Source organism: Panthera pardus, unplaced genomic scaffold (assembly GCF_024362965.1).
Source record: "Panthera pardus isolate Hobbes unplaced genomic scaffold, ASM2436296v1 HiC_scaffold_2, whole genome shotgun sequence".
NCBI lineage: Eukaryota > Metazoa > Chordata > Mammalia > Carnivora > Felidae > Panthera > Panthera pardus.
This window is the reverse complement of record NW_026526765.1, coordinates 4,030,816-4,056,234: the sequence shown is the minus strand read 5'-3', so window position 1 is coordinate 4,056,234 and position 25,419 is coordinate 4,030,816. Positions and strand designations below refer to the sequence as shown.

Sequence of the window (25,419 nt, the reverse complement as noted above, 5' to 3'; positions counted from 1 at the left end):
CTGTCCTCACGCCCAGCGGGGGGCACTGGCCAAAGGACCTCTGGTGAGAATCACTTCCAGTGGTCTCATCGGTCACCCTGCCCACTGGGCTCCCACCAAGAGCCAGGGGATGAGGCCCACAGGAGGTCCGCGTGCCTTTCCTGACAGCACTGGGCAGACGGCTGTCACTTCCTTACTTGTCAGCAAAGGACTGTGAGATGCCGTCATGTCACTACCCGAGCATCCGCTTGTAGCTGTGTATTTTAATACAGCCGTACCTCGTTATACAGAAGTACCATCGTTCAATTTCCTACTGTTTCACATTTAGGAGTATAATCTTTCCCTAGTGTTAAGGAGAAAAAAAGGAGAGTACACTTTCCCACAGAATACATTCAAGTATCTCCAGGATACGGACTATCAATCCTTTGTGAATCCTTTTTCGTGTCATAAACTCCTTTAAACCAGCCTTTCTGGGGCGCCTGGGTGGCTCAGTTGGTTGAAGTGTCCAATTCTTGATTTTGGCTTGGGTCATGATCTCACGGTTCGTGGGAACAAGCCCTGCATTGGGCTCTGCACTGACAGGGCAGAGTCTGCTTGGGGTTCTCCCCCTCCCTCGGGCCCTCCCCGCCCCCACACGACCCCCCTATGCACGCACACGCACACATGCACACACACACACTCACTCTCTCTCTCAAAAATAAATCACCTCAAATAGATAAATTAATTAATTAAATAAAATCAAAAGACCCCCCAAACCCTTAGCCTTTCTAAGTCAGGTCCCCAGACAATTACGATCTAATAAGAACTGTTTGAGCAGCTATCTTCTCCTTTCCCCCACCTCCCGGTCTCCCAAAGATGGCACGCTGCCAGTGCCAGAATTCTCCAGGCCCAGAGAAAGGCAGATTCGTTACATAAAACAGACGCCTGGGACTCCGTTCTCTCCTGAAAGGCCAGGTGAGGAGAGCCGCTAATCTGGGCTCTCACTCTGCCTGTTCGCGTGGGTTTTCCCAAGTATTTGAAAGTTAAGATGCGATCGTCACACTTCATCCTACGCTACTGGCTGAGCACTTCCCTCAGTGGACACTGCTCTGCATGCCGGCTTGTGCCAGTGAGCCCACACCCCTCCTCCAGGAGACTCCTTTCCCCTTGGGACAGAGGTGGTAATAAAACAATCTACGGGAAGAAGTCACAGGCACCACAAAAAAACAAAGCAGAGATGTGACGATAATACGAGTCCTTCAAGGGTAGTTTTGCCAACTCTTACCCAAATCAAGATGTCATTTGTACATGTTTCCGCTGCCTTCAACAGCAAAATCTGCTCCAACCAAATTCAGCAACCATTCAACAGACTACCTTCCAATCCAACACCCCAGCTCTGAGTCAGTGAAACGGCCGTACCTTATAATGTTATCATGTGTCCAAATCCATTTCTGGTGGCAGCACAGCAGGTCAATGGCAAATATGTACTCCCAAGTGTTATCACTCAAATCCTCACCAAATTTTTCACTGGACTGGAATTCTGTTTTTGGACACAGCTGTATGGTCAAAAGCAGCTTAGAAACCATGAAACCCACATCCACAGGAGCATTCTAGCAAACGAAAAAAGAAAAAAACAAAATACAATTTAGACTTTCAAATACAGCACCTTTCATTTGTAATCTTGAGTGTAACAAGCATCCCATGAATAATCATTTAATTTTAAGACCTTTTGAAAGCTGTATTTGAATAAGGAACTACGTTTATCTTAGTCATAATACTTGTCCTAAGCTGATTATAAACCAGTGGTGGGTAGGCCACAAAAAAAGCTCCAGGCGGGATGCAGAATCCAGTTAGGTAGAAAACAGAGCAGCTGCAATCCAGATAGAAATGCAAATTGTCATTACCTCAAAGCAAACAATTAAAAAGTTATAATAAAAATTTTTTTTTAACTTCAAAAAAGTCCTTTAAGTTCTAACATCTTCCTGACCCTAGATATCAGTCTTGTTACAGAAATTGATAAAATTTAGTCACCCAGTACTGGACTCCTTCACCTGGCTTCATTCACACCTGCGCACATCTGTTGATATTTACCCACGTCCTTGTACCTATTGGTGGTCTGAACGCTCCTTGCTGCTGAACAGTTCTCCATTACATGACGGACCAGTGTGCTTATCCACTCACCTACTGACAGGCTTCTGGGCTATTCCGGCCTCAGGTGATGCGTGAGAATGCTGCTGTGAACACACATGTCTTCGTGTGGACGTTAATTCGACTTCTTGGATAAATACCTAACAGTGGACTTACAACTTTTTCTTTCTCGTCCTATTTTCTATTGGGTTTTGTTATCAACGGTAAATAGGAAGCTTTCAATCTTTTCTTATACTTGCAAAAGACTAGAATAACTTAGTTCTTTATAAGGTGAAGCAAAATTCAGGTGGAGCCTATACATGCTTTTTATGTTTTACATCAACTTTTCCAGCTCTTCTATAAACGTTAGCTGACAACACTGTCTCTTCAAGTGTTCTGCCCCAAAACCAAATCTGATACTGTTTACTTTGTTAGAAACCGTCCTTGGCTTCCAAATCTGCCGCCATAGTTGTGGCTAGTGGTCTTCTCACACTCTTTATCCTACGACCGTAGTTCTATTTTCTTTCTCGTTTTGAAATCTTCAATATTTTCCCTTTTCTCTTTTTTCATTAGTCCGACCTGAGAGCTATCTGTTTTGTTACTATTTTTTAAAGGCAATGTGTTTTTCTTCTATGTGTTTTCTTTTTGTTCACTGCTTCATACCTTTTAAGCTATATTCTTTTTTTTTTCAGATTGCTTCTCATATTTTTAATTTTTAAAATAATTATCAGCCACTTTATCAGTTTAATAATGAAAACACTCAAACTATGTTAGTGAGTGTAAGTTTTCCCAAAACTAGAGATCCTTGGTATGAAGGGTTTTCCTTTTCAATGATTTGCGAAACACTGACTTTACTTTTGAGTTCCTTATTCCCCAATTGTCCAGGATCATATATGCCAACTTTCAAGATGAGCGGGGGAGGGCACAGAGAAGGAGACACAGAATCGGAAGCAGGCTCCAGGCTCCGAGCTGGCAGCACAGAGCCCGACGCGAGGCTGGAACTCACAGACCGCGAGATCATGACCTGAGCCGAAGTCAGATGCTTAACCTACGGAGCCAGCCAGGTGCCCCGGGAATCTTCACTTTTTAAGAATTAAGGTTTTCACGTAACCAAATTCATGATGGGTCTGCACATGTGCTATAGGCAAACAGAAAAATTAATATTCTTCATTCAAGTTTACTTTACATATTAATGAATTCCAGTGCGTCCACTGCTTTTTGTCTCTCTGAGAGAGAAAATCTGCAAGTCTTGTACTATAATGGCATTCTTCCCCCAAGTATTACTCGTTTTTGTATACCTTGCACTTGATATTTTTATTTGATATATGGCAAACACATTTCTTAAAATTCTGCTTTTTTCATAAAGAATGTCTTTTATCATCAAATCACCCGTATCTGGTCTCATCCCGAACAGGCCAGAGGAGCAGGCTCCAGTGCACAAGCAGGGGGACCAGGCAGGGGCACGTGGCCCCGCAGGGGACCTGGGGGTGGAGGTGTGATGGTGGCCATCGAGGTCAATGGCTGGAGACGGAAGGGCCCTTCCGACTCAGTGACTGATGGGAATCTGATGATGCCTCCCAGGACTACACTCTGCTTTGTCTAGACAAGTTGCCAAACAGATAACAGACTTGCTTTTAAATATTTCCTTAACTTGTATCCACCAGTAGCCCTTTCCTGTACTTTTCATAAGAAAATAGAAGTCTAACGAATATTAATATCAAAAAGTACCAAAAAGGAAAGCAAAACGGCATATAAAATTCGACTACGTGCATGGGCCAGGATAATATTAAGAGGATATTAATACACAGTCATTTAAAAACAAACCAAAGTCAACCCCTCACTGAATTCGACATCTCTTCGAGTTTCCCACTGGCAATTCAACATCCAGAGATTCTCATTCGATAGAAGGTACACACAAAGGAAGGCAATCTAGATGCCATATTAGCCCTCAGTTACCAAATAAACACATAGGGACAAAGTACTGAAATAAAGAGAAATCCCATCGACCAAAAAGAAAAAGAGAGTACAGATTGAAAAAAATCAAAACGAGGACTTGAACTTTTTCACCTCACCATTTTTTTTGCCTCTCCAAGTGCCTACTGCAGACAGCCCCTCTGAGCCCTGCACACATACACGTGGACCTCACCAGCCGTAAACCAGTGGACAGAAGAAACTTTTGTTAAATTAACACAACACGTAAGTCTACACTTCTTCCCAAGCTGGCCCGTGCACATTTCCCGAACTAAATGCACAAGCTTGGGCTAAAATGGTATTTTAAAGGATCTCATACAAAGAGGAATGTCTCTGAAATGCTGGTGAACGAGTACGACCCGAGTGAGTACATTCACGTAAGATCTACGAGACGAGCACGGTTATGAGAATAAGGAAAAGCCAGCCTCACCTTTTCCCAGTTGAGGAATGCTCTCAGACAGTTCCGAACCTCTCCTTTCGCACGCTGCCTGGCAACCAGCTGCATTGCTTTATTAATCACCGACTGGGAAATAAATATATCATGCCACATGTTTGCAATGAACAAAGTCAATTTTTCTGATTCCGGAAAATCTATGAGAAAGACAGACAGACGATAAACCTTTACATCTGATCAAGTGAATAAGTTACAAGCTAAGAACAAATTTTAATAACTGTGCTTGTGCCTCGCAAGGCCTCCGTACAGTGAAGGGAGGGAGCCCGAAGAGGCCCCGGCCGCAGTTATTTCAAAATCTGCTTCCTTCTCCCGCAAACCCTTCGCTCTGGTAAACCTTCCTTAATTACATCTGAACCATGACAGCTCAGATACGCCACTGAACCATGAAAAGAGCCACGGAATCCAAAACACGAAGCCAAGGCAAACCGCTCTCTCCAGATTCTCCAACCCTAGAACCTTCCCGTTTCTTAAGTGTCATTTCAGGCCAGTTTTTATGCATCCGTAAGACAGAACTCACCGGTACAACACTTTTATAAAAGGCTTTCGACTTGGAGAGATGTTTTTATACACTGCGGAGGACGACCTTCTATCGTGAATGCTCTTGCCCACGTCTGGCTTTGTTTAATCAACCTAAGCCACGTACAGCTCACACACAACAAAATGCACCCTTTTCAAGCAGACGGTTTGGTGAATGAATGGATCTGTGTGGCCCCCACCGCAATCCATTTAAGAACATTTCCGTCACCCCAAATTCCCACGGTCTGACCCTTTCCAGTGCGTCACTTAGTCCCAGACACAGACAACTCTGATCCGCTTACTGCCACTTTCAATGAGTTGCTTGTTCTCAAATACGTACGAACGGGTTCGGACGGCACGCGCTCCTTTCCGTCCGGCTCCCTGACTCCACAGAATGTTTCTGCGGTTCACCCGTGTTGCCACGCACATCAGTGGTCCCTCGCTTTGCGTGGCCAAACAGTGGTCAACTGCTTGATATAGCACACTCGTTCCTTCACTTGCTGAGGGATGTGGGCCTCCAGCCACAGGCCCCTGCAGGTGGAGACGCTACGAACAACCGCGGGCCGGTCTAGTGAGCGTATGTCTCTACTTCTGTTAGGGAAGGACCTACGAGTGGGATTCCTGGGTCATTTGGTGAGTATTTGAATTCTATAAGAAACTGCCAGTGTTTTGCGACGTGGCTGAGCCAGCCAACACAGACTTTTACCCTGTTTGGCAGGAAGCGCATCTCTCCCGTTTCCTGTTGTATCTCACCTAACACTGCAACGTGTTGAAAGAGCAGACGACCAAAGCATAAACTCCCTGCACTCTCTTGATGTGTTCTTTCTGAAATCTTGGGTCCTGCCCCAGGACCTCTGCACATGCCGCTTCCTCTGCCTGGCGTTCTCTCCCTCGCTTTTCTTGGATACACTGCCTGGCATCTTGCCACCTCAAGCTCAAAGGTCACTCTGACAAGGAGAGCTTCTCTGACCCCACAGACACTCACAAATCCTCCCTCCACAGCACTGTTCGTTCACTCATTCAACAGATACTCCGTGACTGTGGACAGCGTATTGCTCTGGGGTCGGAATAAATGGGGACAAGACGAAGTTCCTCCTTTACGGAGCACGCAATCTAGTGGAGGAGAAAGACAAACAGATTCAGACACGATGGAAGCGGGGGTGAGGGCCATGCAGAAAACGCCAGGAGAAAGACCGCAGGAGTCCGTGTGGGAGGTACCACGTGAGCCCCGAGAAAGCTAAAGGGAAAGCTTCCCAGGGGAGAAATCTGTGCCCACGAGCCTGAGGGGAGCGGGCTGAACCCCGGAGGGGGCTCAGCAGAGCGCACGCAGCTCGCCTCTCTCCTGCCCACCACTGATGATGCCCTGCGCGAGCCGGGGTCACGTTGGCTTGTGCGCATCTGGGTCGGGCTGTGGCCACCACCCAAGCCCGAGGCCTGGCACGCACCCCGTTACCACTGCTGAGGAAAGCAGGGCCTGAGAGAGTAAACAAGGCGAGGGAGAGGGCGACACACAGCAGTCTCACTCGCAGCCCCGCAGGCAGCGGACATGTCCCGTCACCTGATGCACACGCCCCCCCCCCCCCCCCCCCCCCGGAAGATTAAAAGATTAAAGGTTAAAAATCTTCACGATCCAGGTCAGACTTTCTGGGCTGCAGTCAAATCACATTTATGCGCCGTGTCACCGTTCACAAACATTGCCACCGATGACGTGTGATCAGGAAGGGGGCTTCTGTGCCGACCCGTCCGTGGGGACGGAGGGAGCGGAGGGGCGACGGGGCCCAGGGGAGCCCTCCTAGGGTTCCACGTCTCTGGTCCTCGTCTTGTGGGCTTTACGGCTCCGTTTCAGACGCCGCCTCTTCCAGCCAGAGACACGGCAGCACGCTTTGACACCCACCTTACAAAACCATCCTCCCGTCTCGTGTGGCCCACACCTGACTCTGGAGTGGCTACACTAGGAACAGACAGACACACGTCGTGACGACACTCTATGCACAAGCGGGAACGCAGCTGCTGCTACGAGCAGGTCAGCCACGGAAACTGCCCCCCGGGCAACGAGGCACGGCTTCACCCGGCCAAGGCTCTTCACGGCCTCGGGGAAACGCACCAACGTCCTGCGTATTTGCAAAGATACACAGCGGTCCCTCGGCTGCAAGTACAGACCCAGTGTCGCGGGGAAAGTACACACATGTCAACACAAAACGACCACCGTGTGAACGCACCTTCCTTCAGTAGGCTGTAGCAAAACAGGCGGGCTCGCTCCAAGTCTCCCAGTTGCCGGCATATGCCCACGTACACCCTGCAGAGGGCGTGGATGTAACTGCGCTCCAGGGAGATCTTCTGAATCTTCAGTTCTGAGAGGATGGAGTGAAGCAAGCACTCTGCTAGATGCTGGGTCGAGACACAAAGAGAAAACACAACGTGTGCCGACATTTCGTCTGCTTACTGAACAACGGCTACAACTTACAGATGAAGTCTGTCTGTCGGGACCACACAACGTGCCCCAGAGCAGCAAGCAGAGGAGAGCGGTGACTGCGGAGGACAACCCGCCTCGCTCGGCCCGGTGAGCCACGCGGCGCGGGGGTCAGGGGCCACGGCCGCGGGCTGCCTGCAGGTGCCACAGGCCGCGCCCGAGCACGCCTGGGCCCCTGAAGCCGCCACCTCCCCACCAAAGTCCACTTCCTTGCTTTTCGCCGAAGTAACTCTCTGATCTACTCCAGTTCCTGTTTTCTGAACTCCTTTAGATCTTAAAAACACCGGGCAACGTTTGTCTCGCTTTGGAAGAAGGGCGTTAAATAATTTGATCCATTTGTTCGTTTCAAACGAACCTCCCGAAGTCACTCGCACTGCTCTCGCGCTTTCTGAAAGTACGCGACCCAGGAAAACTACGTGCGTGTTTCTACCACTCCACTGCGAAGAGGTGCGGGTAGGCAACACGGCAGGGGCACCGGAAGGAATCCGCACAAGGTGTCGACACGGGTACTCAGAAGACACAGCCCTGTGAAGGCCCCACTAAACCACCTGTCGGTCTACACGATGCTCCCATTTCTGTTCCCCCCATCTGGAAGCCAGCACGTGGTCGGGCTTCGTGCGTGACGTACATCAAGGGAGGGACGGGAAACCCCGCGCTATCTTTGTGAAAGACGCTCACTCTCGGGTGTGTGTATGGTGCAATTCATGGAAAAGAAAGGCTCCACCACAGGAGACAAATCTGCTGCTTTGAAACAAATCATTTTGAGCCTTTCAACAGGCCAGAATCGATGGAAAATGTGCAACGGTGGTCCTGACAGACACTTTTTTCCTTCCAAATTATCAGGTATTTGATAAATACAAATGATCAAATCTCCACTGCCTTCTCACATCCCGCGTGTGTAAAATGCTGACTAGAAACCAAGTATGGGTCACAATGTGGACACGGGTAACTGTCCACCTCTGGAATAAAAGTCCTGTTCAGGGCCATCTGCCACCGGGCTGCGAGCAGACAGCCTGTCTCCGAGCACATGCAGTTCCTAACGCTCGTACAGAAAAGTTCCACGTACCTTTTTGGTCGTGCTGAATTCGTGAACAACTTCCTTCTCTTGATCTCTCATTACGGGCTTTTTGGAGATATTTCCCACATACACGTGACTCCGGATGACAGGCAGGAGATCAAAAGACGACTCTGCAATCTTCTTCAGCGCGTCAGCTATGGCTTTGTCGTGGGACTCTACAGTTTCTTTCGGGTTTGGAGGCAACTGTGAGGCTGTGCTGACGGTCAGAAGAGCACTTCTCTCCTCCTCTGTCGTCACGCCTTCAGCCTGAGGGAGGCTCCTCCGGACGGTCCTGTGGACTCCTTCTGCGGCGGCGCTCCCGGGCTCTGGTTCTGGGGACCCGCTGTCCAGCCGCAGTCTCTTGGCGCTCCTCAGCGTAGATGCAGACAACGTCCTTTTCCCACCTGAGTCCTGGTGAGTCCCCGTATCTTTGGACTTATCCTGACTGCAGTCACTCCCAGAGCTGCCCCCCGTTTTCACAAAGGCGGTTGACGTTGACGTGATTGCTTTGAATCCTGTGATGGCGCCGACGGGCCCTGCTAAGTTCTTACAGTCAGCAGGTGGGCCCCGGGCGAGCTGAATGTTCCCTTTGAGGATGTTGAGGGTGCGGGCCCTGGCAGACAACTCCGGGTACATGCTGTCAAGGATTTTGACGGAATTCTCCTGGGGTCCGGCCACAGCCGCATGGGCGGAAGCAAAGGGGGGGAGGCGGCCCGGCACAGGGAGGGCATGCTTTGGCGTCGCAGCACAGAACTGCAGGGGAGACGACAGGATCCTCTCGCCGGCTGCTGCGGTGGATGGGGACGGGGACGTGCGCAGGGGCGAGGGGCATCCGGGCTCTTCCGGCAAAGGAGACATCGCAGGAGGCACCGGGATTTCACACAAGGGAGAAATGGGGCCGATGGGAGAGGCGGGGGAGGAGGGAGTGGAAGTGGCTATCAGAGGAGACACCGGCCGGGAAGTCCGGGGAGGGGTGGCAACCAAAGGAGCAAGCAAGGGTGGCAGAGGGGGCCCCACCTCCTGCCGTATTTTACTCAGGGTGTCAGAACAGTCCGTGGGGGTCGACGTGTCCGCATTGGCTAGGATGGTCTGAGTTTGATTTCTCTGGGTTTTTGCGTTCTCTCTCTCCCCTAAAAATGACTGGGAGCCTTCACTCTGATTAGCTTCAACTCTGCTTGACGCTGAGGTCTTTGCTGGCTTGTTTGACTGATCTTTGTTGGTCACCTTGGATCGATTCTTATTCTTGCCAAACGGCTCTAGTTTTGAGTTAAAATACGTGTGATCGGACGCAACCACCTGAGACTCGAAGTTCTGGTCGTAGATTTCGGAGCTAAGCCTCACACTAGGTTTGACCGGCCTGTTGCGCAAGCGACTTTTATCGAAGTTGGTGCTCTGACTACTGCTGGAGATTTCTTCCTGGGCACCCGGGAGGCTGCCGCCCTGGGGCTCCGGAAACGCAAGGCCAGGGTGACCGGTCTCTGGAGACTTGTCCACAGCAGTGACGGAGATGAAACCGGCTCCCGGGCCTCCCGGCTCCGGGGAGACAGCGACGTCCTCCGGAGTGTCGCACAGTATAACCTGGTCCACGTTTGGCATGAGAGCCACCCCGTTGATGATGGTCCAGTGGTCCCCCTTTTCAATGACTAGATTCTGATCCTTGTTGATCAGCACATTGATGACCTCGGAGGTCACCGTAGAGATCTGGCACTGGAATGTCGTTTCTGCCTCCCCTTCGGCACCGCGCTCCGCCGTCTGCCCCGCTCCCGAGTCGGCGTGCAGGGCTGAGGGCTCCGCCGCTTCTGACAGGCCCTCCTCCCCACCACGGTTCGGGCTGGTGACGTGGGAAGCGGCCTCGGGTCCGCCGGGGGCGCTTCCGTTCCCCGCGGGACCGCCCCCGGGAGAGCCGCCCTCGCCGGCCAGGCCGGCTGCTGGAGGGGGCGTACCCGTGGGCAGTGGCGAGGGGTCCCCCGCTTCCCGAGGTGGGCCGTGCTCTCGGACGGGCCCGGCGGTCACGGCGTCGTGCACGTTGAAGAGCACGAAATCGGCAGCATCCTCTCCGGCGGGGCCCTCGCAGCTGGCCTGAAGCTCCTGTCCGATCTTGGTGAGGACCTCTGACAGCGTTTCCAGAGAGCGCCGAGAGAGCCGCCGCGTGCCCCGCAGGGGCCCGTCCTCCTCCTCGGACTCGAGCCACTCTTCCGGGGTTTCGAGCGCTTCTTCGTCACACAGCTGCTTCCTGTACTTTTCTCCTGATGGCTCACCTGGCTTTAACTCTTTGCTCATGTCCTTACTCAGGGTTCCTTTGCTAGAACATTCTGAAACAGAGTCCCCGGAACTATAATCTCTCAACTGACAACTTTCGAGAAACATGACGACCTCGGACGTAGAAAGTCCGTCTATCTCCGACAGAGTACTGATGTTGAAGTCCTGCAGGGCCGAGGTCAGACACCCCACCTCCACGGAGGGCTTGCTCTCGGCCGCGCCGGCCCCCAGGGCTCCCCCACCTTCCCCGGAGGCGCTGGCGGCCCCGTGCCGGGCGGCCCCCGTCACGGCCTCGGGCTCGCTCTCGCCCTCGCTGCAGCTGGGCGCCTCGCTCTCTTCCACCTCCGTGTCGCCGCCTCCCGCCTCCCGGATGCCCGTGTAACAACACGGGGCCGCGGCCAGGGCACCCGGAGGGACGCCGCGCGTCTCTTCATCTTTTCCGAGACCCGCCGACGGGAGCGCCGTCCCGGAGGTGCCTGGGTCTCCGGGAGAAGCGCCGCCCGGGGCCGGCGACGGCAGCTCCAGAGACCCCCTCAGGCTCTGCCGCCCGCCAGGAGGGTCCTCGGGCACGGCCAGGGCCCCCCCGCCAGATCTGCCCGAGCCCCCACACGGTGCTCCTGCACCAGGAAAGCTTCTCGACACGGGTGCCGGCGTGGCCGGAAGGCGTCCATCCACAGGCAGCCCGGACGAGTCCAGATTCGGGGCACGGAGGAGCAGACCTTGCTCCTGTACTGCTTCCGGTGCCGAGGCTCCCGTCAGGACATCCTGGTTCGGGACTGGGATCTTTTCACAAGAGAAAGACAGTTTGCTACCTGTGGAACAGTGAGGATTTTCTACAGGTAAAGAACCGCTGGGAAAACTGAAATCTAATTTTCTCCTTGAGGCAGAAACTTGTGGCGAGGTCCCCCCCGTAGCAGCCGCCCCCGGCATATTCCAGGCCGGGTCCTCTCTCTCTCCACCACGTCCCGCTCCAGACGCCGTCACGAAGGCCGGCTCAGTCCTCTGTGGCCCCCAGTGCTCTGACCTAGCCCCGTGTGCCGTTTCGGGTCTGGCCTGCTTGGTGATCACCGAAACTTGGTTAGGCAACAGTGACGGAGCGGCCCTGAGCCCCGCGGGGTTATTTCCTCTGGCAAGTTCAGGCCTGGACGCGGGTCCCCTGTTTTCTAAGGCTGGCACTGCCTTTTGTAACTGACGGTCAGTCTTGTGTTCGTGTTCCGATTTAGCTCTCAGCCTTTCCTCGCTACCTCTCCTTAACAGGTCACTCTGGTGCCAGGAAGGGCTTTTCCCGAAGCCAAACCCACTCTTGGTCAAGCCGCACTGAGACTCCACCAACGGCGTGGAATCCGCCCTGGTCAGGGAGGGCTCAGTTCTCGGACCCTGACTTCGACACTGTGCCTCTTTCGCAGCGTTTACAAACACCGACTGCGGAAGCGAACAGACTCTGGGCATGCCTTTCCCAACGTCTGTGCCCTCGACCTCACTGCTACTTAGGTTACTAAAATGTGATGGTCCCAACTCGGGGCTCAAAGCATACAAGCTGTTTTCCAGATGGTTCTCTCCGGCAGGACACTCTGGGGGCTCGGGCTGCAGGTCCAGCAAGGTGAAGGCCTCAGCTCGTAGCTTCTGTTCTGAGCGCTGCAGCTCGGTGGGGGCGGAGTCAGGAGGAGGGCGTGCATCAGAGGAAGGCTGGGAGTCACTGCACACGGACGATGCCCCCGAGGTAGGAGAGGAAGAAAGCCTGGCGTCAACACCGAGCCCCGTGGTGCCCACTGTGTGACCTGCGTCGTCTGCTGGTTCAGGCGAGGCTCCTAAAATGAACCTCCGAACATCTCTGTCTTTTCCCAATACTCTACACATTCCCTGAAAGTGGTCAGAAATGGGTACATGATCCGATTCAAAAGGGATTTCGTTTGTCAGTGTCCACGTGGTAAACTGGGGTTTGGGCGATCCTATCATTTCGGACAGCAGGCTCTTTCCTTCAGATTCCACGAGGTCACCGAACGGTCTGCTGCCGAGGGGAGGGTGATGCACGTCAGCCCTCCAGGGGGCCGCCGCCCCGTCCTGGGCCTGGCGGCCAGACGTCCCCCCACACACGCTTCCTGCCGTGTCATCGAGCGTGTTCTCCGTCTGCACCGACTTGTCCACCTCGCGACCCTCTCTCGGTCTCTGCGCCTCATCTAAAATGCCTCTTTCCCTGTCACTCGTGGCTTCCGAGGACACTGCCCAGGGTTGCTCGCGAGCTAAAGCGCGTGTGGCTGAAGGCTCTCTCAGGGCCGCTGTGACTGTCCCAAACCCAACCGCTGTCACTCCGTTTACTTCCAGTGCAGTCAGAGTTCTGGAGGCTTCATGCGATGTGAGCTTTTCCTCCCGCGTATCCCTCCTTCCATCACTTCTCCTGGATGAGCCAAAGTAATGCGATTCAGACGTCTCATCTTCTGAAACAGACGCGGCAGAATTTCTAGGTTGGGACGACTCATCGTCACTGGAATCCGTATACTCTCCGAAGTAGGTTTCCTGAAAAACGAAGGAGTTGTTCCCGTTAGTTAAGACTAACTGAACCGAGTGAACACAACTTACCAATTGCATGCATCACAGAACACACTCCTGCTTCCTGAAGAACCCGTAACACCCATCTGCAGAAGGAGCATCTCCTCGTGTGCAGCCCACAGGCGACGGGCGAGTGGCAGCGGGACACAGACAGCACTGCCCCGCCTCCACCCTGACCCTGTCCCAGAGCCCCACCCCCACCGCCGGCTCCTCCCACAACTCACAGCCCCACGTGGCCTGCGGTCTGTTCTCCTAAGGCCGGAACAGTCCCTCTCTCCAGCTCTTCCCCTCCGTTTCCTGGCACAACGGTGTCCAACTCGGGACGCACTGCCCTCTAGTCCCCAGCCTCCGGGTCACTCTGGCCCAGGCGCCCAGCTCCGGCCCAGCGCCACCAGTGTGGGCGGTGCACCTGGCCCCCGCTCTGGTGATGCCACGTAGACCTCTCGTGCCAACAGCCCCTCTCACCAGGCTGCACCCGGGGTGCCACTAACAAGCGGACGGGCTCCACTCTTTCAACGGTGCGCACACAACACTGCTCCTTCCCACACAACCCGCTCTCCGCCTCCGTTCCAGAAGCCCTCCACCACCCCTGGGCAGCCCCGCGGCCCGGGTGAACCGGCCCCCATCACACAGCACCTCCGGGAGAGCTACCTCCTCAACCGCGGGAACTCATTCCACAAGGGAGACTACGGACCGGCGAAGAACAGCACGGACGTACGCTTGCCCCACCAAGCCAATCCTTTCCTCCCCCAAAATCTTAGGCACTTTTATCTGGTTCTCTTCCTGTCCTGCCACTCGTCCTCAACCTCCTCTCCTCTTCGATGTGGTCACCTACAGGCAGATGCGCTCCTGGGACCCCAGCCTCTGCTGCTACCCACCCACACCGAACAACCTCCCAGTCCCACGGCTTCTGTGACACCCCGAGGCTGGGGAGCCCCGACGTCTGGGCGCGCCGCAGCCTCCTCCCGGGCCCCACGCCCGTGGGCCTAACGTCGCAACGCACGTGTCGCCTGGAAACCCACGCACACCTCTATCCGCACCTGACACCGCGCCTTCCCACCCACGCAGGGTTTCTTCCTTCCTCTCCTTTCCAGCATCGCTGACTCCTGAGCCTCCCTTTCCACCACGTGGAAAACCTCGCCAGAGGCCGCTCGTTCCCCTCCTACCATTTCTCAAGCCACCCCACCTTGAACCCCAGTGCCGCTGCAGGGATATGACCTGTGGAGAAGGCCGGCAACGGCTGAGTCGGTCAGTGACGTCCCCGTCCACGCTCCTACCTCCCTCCGGACTCTCCCCACTGCCTACACTCTGCCACACAGCGGCTAAGCGGAACCTTCCAGCTGAAAACCTACCAGCCGATCCGCCTCCCGGGATCCACCGCCTCCCAATGCCCCCACGATCAACTGGAAAGTCCCGAGGCCCCAGACGGCCCTTGCACGCCTGGTCGACATGAGCATCCTCTGGCACGGGATCACCTTCAGTCCCACAGGTGTGTAAAGAGCTCCAGCACCGGACACACCCTGCCCTCTTGAACACTCAGCGGGCTCCTGTCCTCCCAGAGCTTCTCTGCCCGCCCTGGCCTCCCTGAGGGCCGAGCCTCCGGCCCGGGTCCACTCCAGCCCCACGGTGTCCCTCACGGCCGCGCAATCGCCTGCGCCCTTCCCCACCCCACTGCCAGGCGCGACCACGTCACCTCGCGTTCCCAGTGCCGAGCACGGCCTCCGGAACAGAACGGACACGCGCTGCTTCCCAAATGAAGGGAGCAACTCAGAGGAGCAATGCTTTTACCTGCTCCTTAAGCCAAAAAGCATACAAGTCTGCTTTATCCAGACTGGCTTCCTAAGAAATTACAACAAACCTTCGTGCAAACACACAAAAAGATGACGAATTCATCAAGCGAAGGTGGGGAATTGGGCAAACGCGGGTTAACGGGCATGTGTGCTACAAACAGGGATGCCCCATCTCTGAAAACAACTCCGTGCCTACACACATTGTTTGTAGGGACTCAGGATTTGGTTGTGAATAAAGACAAACAGAACACGACCCTAACACAAACCACCAGTGTCACGGCAGCCACGCTGGTCCCAAGAACACGGGCACGCCTTACGCAGTTCTCACTTCGTCCCCAATAAAATCTGGCCCGAGTATCACCGAGCACCTCCCACCGAGCATGGCTAAGTGCCAGGATGGGCAACGTGCCCACTGGATAACTCAAATCCAAAGCGCAAACTCACAGGTGCGAGTGAAGAAGGTAACGTGCTCAGGTGCGGTAAGGACACCAGAGGCGGGGACGGCACCGGAGACAAAAGAGGAGGGGGAAGTCTGAAGAAGTCGACTGCAGCCTGGAGATCTTCATCAAAAAAGCGATCACGATCAGAGAAGTCAGCGCTGTCCTGCTCACTCCTGTGCAGCAGGACCTCAGGATTCCGGCCCTCGGGAGACACGCGTTCGGGACGGTGAGCAGCGGCACCGGGCCCCTCTGTTCCCACACTCTTACAGGCAGGGAAGTCGCCCTCTATCTCCATGGACAGTTCCGTCAGGCACGTCTGCACGGCTGCGGCTCTGAGGGGACCGCCTCCCGCCGGAGGGGGTGCGCCAGCATCTTGGGACTCTCTGGGTGCGGGGGGGTTTTCTTTGGCGGGTTTTTCTGTGGGAGACAAAAGCTAATACTAAACATCTATAATATCAAGAAAACTTACAAAAAATATGCTAAACGTTCAAAATGCTTGTACTATTGAGTAAATTCGAATCAACAGAAACCTCCTTTAAAAGGCAACCTGCCAATCCCTCCCCACAGATCACCCTAGAAGACCCGAGCACATTTCCCATAAGCACAGTTCCCTAGCAACAAGCAAGCCAAGAGGGCCGGCAGGCAGAGGGAGGGGATGCCCCCCGCCCACCAGCAGCACGGTGCCTGGGAGGAAGGCACCACGACGGCGGGTAATGGGCCTGGACGGCACGTGCCTTCTCTCAGTAAATCTTCCACACAGTGAGTAGTACTGGGGAGGAACGGCTCTGTGCATAGAGGCTGACGGGGAACATGATCTTCAGGTCTGAAAAGCAATCAAAAATCAGCCAACATCAAGCCTATCCCGTGGTCATATTTATACAACGCTCTAATTAAGGGACTCGGCTAGGTCACATAAATGCTTTGTATCACAGCGCACCGGGAAAATTACAGTAAAAAGCCAATGGTTTGGGGGTCTTGGTTTTGGTGAACTGTAGCGAACTGTCAAGGAAGATGTTTGTGTCCTGGGAAGTAACTGGAAACAACCATCTGTCATCTATGAAAGTTGTAAACATATGTTTTACACAAGGACTCAAGGCTGCCTGGAGAAGTGACTGACTGACTGGAGGGCTGGGGGGGGGGGGGGGGGGGAGGGGGGGGTACCTGAACATCTCACAGAGCCAGAAAGAAATTCTCCAAACAGGCTGGGGGTGCCTCAAGGGCCCCGGAGCCGACCTGAAGATGGACCCAATCACCAAGTGGGAAAAATCTGAACAATGAAATGATATGAGTTATGATGCAAATACAGAATTCCGATTAATGTGTGTAGAAGGGATGAGAGAAATGCAAAATCGCTAACAAACTAAGTAGTAATTGTAGCACAGGGGCTTTGCCAGCGGGCTCGACTGGGAGAGAAACAGACTGTCTGCACAGCATCCCAGTGTCCCCCTCCAGGCGAGTCACGGAGACTTGCGGTGGAGAACCCTGGTGGACGCCACCTTAAAGCAGCAGCCCTGCCCCCCCCCCGCCCCCCGTACGTGCCCCCTCCCCTGCAACGGCCCGAGCACAGCGCCAGGCGCTACTGGGGACCTCCTGCCATAAACACGGTCTTCACCTAGCACGACAAGACAGTACACAGACGAAACTGATGGGTTTCCTCCCGCCCCGAAGACGTCAAAGACAAAGAGACAAGGCGAGATGGATGGACCGCGGACTGGGGCCGAGATGCGGGCTGGGGGCGCTGCGAGGGGCAACGTGGGCTCGGGGATGGAAACACCTGGAATGGAACTGGAGGCGTCCGTGTGAGGCCCAGCTCGGCTCAGAGACCCGCGCTGAGGGTGACATTCAGCGGAATCTGGATGAGGAGCCTGAGGGGGATTCTCTGCCTTATTTTTATGAATTTTCTCATAGAAAAACAAAAAATTCGAAAGAAAAAGAAGATGTTTTAGGATTTAAGATTCCAAAGATGCCATGTTTTCCTTTTTACTTGAAAAAGTTACCATTAAGCCATAGACTTACCCCTCAAAATAGTTCGCTTTTAAATAAAAACATCGGATTATTAAACAGAAAGCCCTTTTAATAACACCTTTAACGACAAGAAGTCGCGTGCTCATAATAAAACACGACTACTGCCTGCTGAGGCAGGCGGAAGTGTCCCAGGGTGCTTCTGGCTGAAGGCACGAAGAGAGCGATTCGGGACCGCAAAGACGGACTCACGAGACGCAGGCCCCACCGGCCCGTTGGCGGTGCGTCTACCCAGAATGTGACAATCTGCTTAAAAGCACCCCATCACCGTGCCTCTCTTCGCCTCACAAAACCTCACGAGTTCCGAATCGAGCACTGATGAGAACCAGGAACTTGTCTAGCAACCTTTTTCTGCAGGAACTTTGCCTGCAGAGCTGGGGAGTAAAAACTAGGTCCACGTTTCTACAGATTTAGATCCTCAATGATCTGGCAATTCAGAGCAGCTAACCACAAGAAACTAGTTACACCGAAACAAAAACGGCCGAGAAACGCTTTCCTCTAACGCGAGACCACTAACTTCTCCCCATCCCCGCTGGTACGACCAACCCCGATTTCCAAATCCTAAATCCTGGGTCGGGTGCACGTGGGCACGTGGGAGAACGCCTCCGCAGCTTTCCCCTGCAAATCGGGGTGTCCCGCAGATTAGGTCAAACCTCCGAAAACGCATTCGGGGTGGCGCTGCGCAGTGACCACGTGACGTGACGGCGCGAAAGGAAACGGGCTCTCGTCTGACCACAGCGGTCCTCTAAAGGAGCCGATGCGAGTACGGCAGGTGGAGGCGACAAGGTCAACCAAAGGCACTGGGTAAGCTGCAGGGAAACTGCACACGGCTGGGCTGCTACTGGATTCAGAAAGGGCCGTGGCCCCCCGCGTCCCGCCGGCTCCGGCCACACGCGCTCCGTCGTGTGTCCGTCCACTTTCTCTGCACGTTCTCTGCTGGAAGCCGCCATTTAAACGGTAAAAGCCGAAGGCGTTTTTAATTTTCTTTTGATTTGAATTTCAGGCCCCGCTGAAGGGAAAGGAGCTCCGTGTAACGAGAAGGACCCACGCCAGCCCATCTCGCTCTCGTAACGGGAGATGTCACAGACTAAAGGCGTACGACACCCCGGGTAAACGCTGCTACTTCCACGTGTGAGAAGTGCTTGCGGAAGCTGCGCTCTCACCTGGGACACACCTGCTGCCTTCACCAGGTAGTCTGTGTGTTGTGTTGATACAGAGCCAGAGTTCCTTCAGAAGCAGTTTTACTTTTCCTGTGAAAAAGAGCAAAGTATTAAAGACAGGTCACTTGGCCCAGTCCACCCAAGGCCAAACACACTCGTAGGAAATCGAGAGCTCCAAGACTAGGTTCCCGCAACATCGCCCCCCGAGCGCAAGCACTGCGCGTAACACGCTCAGCTGCAGACGGGAAGGCCTGCGATGCTTTAGCTCAACACCGAAGGCTGAATGCACGCTTGGTTTTGTTCGAGGGGTGGGGGAATGAGAGGGCACGGGATTCGAAGGACCAAATCTACTTGCTGTTGAAGGTCTCTATCGTCTTTGTATATGCGTGGGCCAAACACATCTCTGGCCTTGTCACAGAAGGCGGTGAGAGATGAGGGACGGAAGCACGGCCAGAATGACCGACGTCGGAGATGCCGGCTCCCCGTATACGACAGACAATGTCAGAGAGGCACCCTCGGTCACAACAGGGTGTCAGAGAACCCGTGAGAACTGACCACGCTGTAACTGACCCGGGGGCTTCGTGGATAATTGAAAGATCCATTAATGGTTTTCAGGGGTGACAGGGTGGGAGACAAAAATACGTGTGTATAAACACTTGGAAAGGAAGGGATCATCACACACACAAACAGACACACACAGAAGCGTATGCTTTTATAAGGAAAAGTGAAAGTCTCTGAATTTGTATGAATTTTCAAAAGGGTCTGAATTCCTCAAATAGTTCAGAACCATCGGTTCAGGTTGAAAGGTAAGTATTTTTATAGATTTAGATCCTTGATGATCTGTGAATTCAGACTTTTGTAACTAAGACAGGCCTAACGAAATTCGTGTAACATTAAGAATACGACACTATGGTTTTTAAGTGAGTTTAGCATTAATGTGTACATACATTCCAAAAAACTCCCAGAACAAAAAATATTCTTAAAAACTTAAGTATGAACGAAGAGCCTGTGGTCAAATCTGCATCAAAAGACCAACCACGCTAAGGAAAGTTCAATTAAAAATGCGCTTTAAGTGTTAGGTAATTTGAGGCCACCTCAAGCTCTATTATAGTTTCCCTGAAGCTCTTAAATTAGCCGGAAGCACTTATTGAAAATACTGAAATCTTTAATCCAGTTCTAGAGAGGATAAAAGACCAAACACTGTAATGCCCTTTGCTTAAATGACCTGACCGGGATCCCGGCTTATTACGTATACCCAAAGCAGCAAACAAGGAACCTTAAAAAAAAAAGAAACAGAGTTACTTTTCTATCCTTACGGAGCTACTGCCCACAACTACGCCTGTTCTGAGCATTCATTACTTCTCATCGGACAAACACAAAAGTCGCCCTTCCCAGTAAAGCAGGAAAAAATCCACCCTGTGCTTTCCTTACTCAGCTGTGAAGAGGAAACCTCATTGGGTCCAACTGCACACCTTCCCCCACGCCTGTAAAGTCCTCCCTGAATCAGAATCTAAGGCATCGACGAGCATCTCTGAGCCTGTCTGCTCCACGGATTTGTCAGTTACACCACATGAACACCACGCTTCCTTCATCATGATGAGCTCGCAGTTACGTTTTGATGTCTGGGTGGGCGTGGGCTTTGCTCAGGTTCTTCCTTCCCAAACACTCGATTATTCTGAATACCTATTCTTCCTAATAAGCCTCGACCGCCTGCTTGTCCTTCCCCATATGAAACCGCAGCAGGGTCTGCGTAAGACGGGAAAACTCACATCTTTACACAGCGAGTCTCTGATCCAGGAACGCAACGTTCCCTTACACGTTCTGGTCTTTAACGCTCTCCACGGGGTTTATGGATTTCCCCGCTGAGGCCCGGCGCACACGGTTTATAGGTTTTCTCTTCCTAGACGGCTGACGGTCCCGCGGCCTTTGGAGGATGGGCTGTTCCTGTCCCGTCCCTATTCTGACAGGTCACCGTCGGGCACCGCACATCACACTCTGCCAGCAGAGTCCACAAGACGGTCTTACCATCTGCAATGATGACAACTCTGAGCCTCCCTCATCGGATCTACAGCTCGCCCTCGTCTGTGCTGGCCCTGCCCCACTGCTGACGGCCTCCAGCCCACACAGAGTAGACGGCACAGAAAGCACGCGCATCCGCGTCTCACGGTAGTGACAAGGCTCCTCCGTTTCACCTTTCTCGATTTCAAAATGTGTTGTTCTCGGGGCGCCTGGGTGGCTCAGTCGGTGAAGCGTCCGACTTCGGCTCAGGTCATGATCTCGCATTTCATGAATTCAAGCCCCACATCGGGCTCTGTGCTGACATCTTAGAGGCTGGAGCGGGCTTCCCATTCTGTGTCTCCCTCTTTCTCTGCCCCACCCCACTTGTGCGCCCTGTCTCTCTCTCAATAATAAATAAACATTTAGGGGGTGCCTGGGTGGCTCAGTCGGTTAAGCGTCCGACTTCAACTCAGGTCACGATCTTGCGGTCCGTGAGCTCGAGCGTCGCGTCGGGCTCTGGGCTGATGGCTCAGAGCCTGGAGCCTGCTTCCGATTCTGTGTTTCCCTCTGCCTCTGCCCCTCCCCCTTTCATAATCTCTCTCTGTCTCAAAAATAAATAAATGTTAAAAAAAAAAATTAAAAAAAAAACAAAACAAAATGTGTTGTTCTATTATTACCTCACCACGTATTGTTCCCTGAGGAACGGGTACTTTTTCTCTTCGGCAGCTGTTGTGGCATTCCTGAGACAAATCTGTGAGTCGTAACTTGTGTGTGTTCTCTGCTACTACTAAACTTGAGTCCCCAAAACTTCATCTAGCGTCTTGCAGCCCCGTTCCTGAGTGACCGCGCTTGGAGTCTTGAGGATGTGAGCACGGGATTCTCAGCCGCCTTTGGTACTGGCCTATTTGAGTTCGAGAGAATGACATGGAAAGCGGTCCGTGTTTTTCTAAGTTCTAAAACGAATACATAACAATAAAGACATTCGTCTCATCCACTGGCGCCTTTACAGAGCTCCCTTATAAGTCATCTGGATCTTCGACGGTGTTAGATCTTTATTTTATTTTAATTTCTTCTGGGTTATTTTTCCTGTTCAGGTTTACAACTATCCCGACTCAATCTGAGCATGCTTTCCTTGAAAATGGCCCATTTCACAAACACGATCAAATCTGAATATAAATCTGTGAACTAAGTAATTCTCTAACTGCAGTTTTGTTCCAGTTTTCCCAGTCCTCGTGCTTTTGTCCCTTCCTGTCTCGGTCACACCTGCCGAAAGGAGCTGTGGGCTCCACCAGCCTTGCAAAGATCCAGCTGTTCCATTTAAAGGTCCCAAATCAATTGCTTTGTTTCCTATTTCATTAACTTAGGTCCTTCCTTCCATTTTCCTTAGTTTCTGTTTTCCGTTGCATTTTCTTACTTTGTTATTCATCTTCTGTAGGTCTTGCTTTCTAGAATAATCACATAGGCCCATTCGTTCCTGTGAATGCCATACTGGCAGGATCGCAGAGACTTCAATACTGCCCTACTGTTTACTTCCAAAAGGGCTTAGTATTTCAGTTATTTTCTGTTATCCAAGAGGTGGTTTGTGTCTATGCACATTTAGTTACCAGACAGGTTTGGTAAGTAATTTTCCCCCCTTTGGGTGAGGGCAGGATTTTTGTTAATATCTTATTAAATATCAGCATCTTAATAATATATTAGGCTATAGTTCCTGTTGTCTAGTAGTCAACCTTCATATATGTTTGAAAAGTATTTTAAAGAATTCTACGTTTGTGGTTTAAAAGGATTAGATGGAAATCACCAGTCTGCAATTATGAAATCAACTCTACCTCCTACTTTGTCTGCTTTTACAAAATCAACTGTTTCTGAGAAGAATACTAAGGCCTCTTATGGAAACAATGTGACTATTCCCTCTAGAATTTCCAGGCATTTTTACTTGATGCAGTTTCGTGATTTTAGGTCTATGACCGTAGCATCTGCTTGGCAAACTGATCAATCACCAACTGATCAATCAATTTAATCAACCTGGATATTCCCTTTTAATTCATGTAAACTCATTTCCAGGCTGGAATTACTTTTTGCCTGATTACGGCTTCAAGTTAGCATTTGTTTGAAACTTCTTTATCCATCCCTCTATATTCAACTCCATTTGATTTTACAAATACTTCCTACGACATGCCAAAAACAAAGGTCATGCACAAGAAATCACACCCAACACCTGAAAGGCCTTTCTAACATAAATATCACGTGTGTGTCCTGCTCCTGAGTTTCCTTCAACTACTTCTTGCCGACCTTCTGCCCGAGGGCTCTGTCCTCCCCTCGCAGAGGTCCCGCTGGAGGACCATGGGGACATCGCCGATCTGGCTTTCCACAGTCGAGAGCCCCACTGGCTCAATTTCGCAGCCGCAGCCGACGGGTATGCTCTTAGACTTTCTCTCACGACATTACCTCTATTTTTAACATGTTCTCCTCGTTCATGATTTAATCCTGTTTCTTCAGGGTTCTTCTCCTTGAGTGTGGTGGCTTCCTTTCACGACTGCTGCCTCTCAGTTTTAAATGAAAATCGAGGCAGGACATCTTTGAGAGCCAGTGTGTACTTCTTCAGCCTCCACTTCCCTGGCAATAAACGAAGGGTCTCATTTCACGGACCTACAGGTCTCTACCTTCGGACGGAAGCGATGCAGAGTGAACCAGTTACGAGGATTTACCCGGAGAATGTAAGTAGCCCATTTTCTGCGAACCTGAGTGGCTACCCTTCAAAGCAGCCATAATTCCTCAATTTCCTGATTTCCTTACATCCACACCCACTCCGAGTGCCTCCTGTGCCATAAATGACACTTCACAGACCCGAACTCTGAGCCACAGCGTGTGGACAAGTTCCAGAAACGGCTTCTGACATGGAAAGGCTACAAAATGTTCACCCTTGAATCAATCACCTGGCAAACCTCTCCTGTCCTGCTCTTTCTCCCACTCCCCGTGCCCCTGCGTGGAAGCAACACAGGGCTTCTGCAATAAAACTTGCTTTTCGAGGGCTGCCGTTTTCTCTGTCGTTTTGGGTTTCATCGCCAACTGACGCCACCTGCTTTACATCTTCCTCCACTGCATACTTTTTTTTTTTTTTTACATTTATTTATTTTTGAGAAACAGAGACAAAGCGTGAGTGGGGGAGGGGCAGAGAGCGAAGGAGACACAGAATCTGAAGCAGGCTCCAGGCTCTGAGCAAGCGGTCAGCACAGAGCCTGATGCGGGGCTTGAACCCACGAACTGTGAGATCATGACCTGAGCCAAAGTCGGACGCTCAACCGACTGAGCCACCCAGGTGCCCCCCCCTTTTTAACTCTAAAGGAGAGTTTTGTGTTATTTTTTCTTTCCCTGCCATTTTTAATGGAACTTAGAAGGAATAAAAGGGAAATGTGGCATTCAGGCAGACTTTTTAAAAATGAAGTCAACCCAATACTCAAACTTATGAATTCTTTCATAAGTATAGATGGCCCTTGAATGACATGGGGGTCAGGGGCACCAAGCCCCGGCAGTTGAAAATGCACATGTAACTGTGACTCCCCTAAAACCTAATTACTAATAGCCCACTATTAACCTGAAACCTTCCTGATAACATAACAGGCAATAACACATATTTTATGTTATACACATTATATGCTGTAGTCTTACAGTAAAGTAGGCTAGAAGAAAGAAAACGTTGTTAAAAACTCAGAAGAAACATTCACAGTGCTGTACTGTAGTTACCCACATATAAGAATACCCACATATAAGCAGATACGTGTGTAATTCAAACAAGTGTGAAGGGCCAAAAGAGTGTATTAAGAGAAAAAGTGTTACTTGGGAATTAAATCCACCAAGGTCCTCAGTGAAATAATTCAGATTCCCAAAGACTTCACTTACTTAGAAGAAGTAAAACGTACAGCAGACAATATGCTCAGCGTCACGGTGAGGGGAGGCAAAAGACCAAAGAAAACACAAAGCCGGGCTAGAGAGCAGCCAAGGGGATGGGGTGGGAGGGTTCAGTTTGAGACGGTGAGGCCTGAGCACATCAGATCCTCAACCACCCGTCAGCGCAGAAGAGAAGACGGGGACACCGGCAGCCGGCAGGTGGCTGCGAGAGGCCAGCCCAGCGTGCCCGCTGCTTCCCTGGGCAGCACGTCTGCCCAAAGCCTGGCTTCCCGCATGTAAAGGCAGGAAGAACAGGGTGAGAGCACACGGAACGTAGCGAGAGCAGTGAACGGCCAACCGGGGTCCAGGCAACTGCAAGGCGTCAACTATTAAAGCCTCAAGCCCAGGAAAAGCTGGTCCTATGCTCGGAATTAAAAGAAAAAAAAAGGAAGCAGAGACAAGGTAAAGGAGACTTCCGAAGAGACACTATCTACACGCCCAGAACGACACGAGTGGTTTTAGTAATTTCCGTTTGGATGAGAAATAACACGCTGGTGAATGAAAATACCATTAGTTACTTATTTACCATTTTCGATCCATCCCTTCCCGAGAAAGTGTGAGACAGGTAGAGCAGAAATTCACAATCTAGGTTTTAAAAGTGAAAAACAAGGGCGCCTGGGTGGCTCAGTCGGTTGAGCTTCCGACTTCAGCTCAGGTCATGATCTCACAGCTCATGGGTTTGAGCCCCGCGTCGGGCTCTGCGCT

At 52.0% G+C, this 25,419-nt stretch overlaps 1 protein-coding gene across 3 annotated transcripts in view; it reads right to left on the bottom strand.

Moving 5' to 3' along the window:
- Window positions 1-25,419, bottom strand: part of ICE1 (interactor of little elongation complex ELL subunit 1) — a 56,607-nt gene that overhangs the window by 8,869 nt on the left and 22,319 nt on the right. For all 3 annotated transcript variants that reach the window (XM_019450830.2, XM_019450828.2, XM_019450829.2), the window contains exons 11-16: window positions 18,775-18,861; window positions 15,594-16,006; window positions 8,563-13,326; window positions 7,246-7,414; window positions 4,487-4,647; window positions 1,378-1,568 (exon numbers count right to left, since the gene is read on the bottom strand). In XM_019450830.2, the coding sequence (XP_019306375.2) occupies window positions 1,378-1,568; window positions 4,487-4,647; window positions 7,246-7,414; window positions 8,563-13,326; window positions 15,594-16,006; window positions 18,775-18,861 (5,785 nt within the window). The remainder of the gene's footprint in view (window positions 1-1,377; window positions 1,569-4,486; window positions 4,648-7,245; window positions 7,415-8,562; window positions 13,327-15,593; window positions 16,007-18,774; window positions 18,862-25,419) is intronic.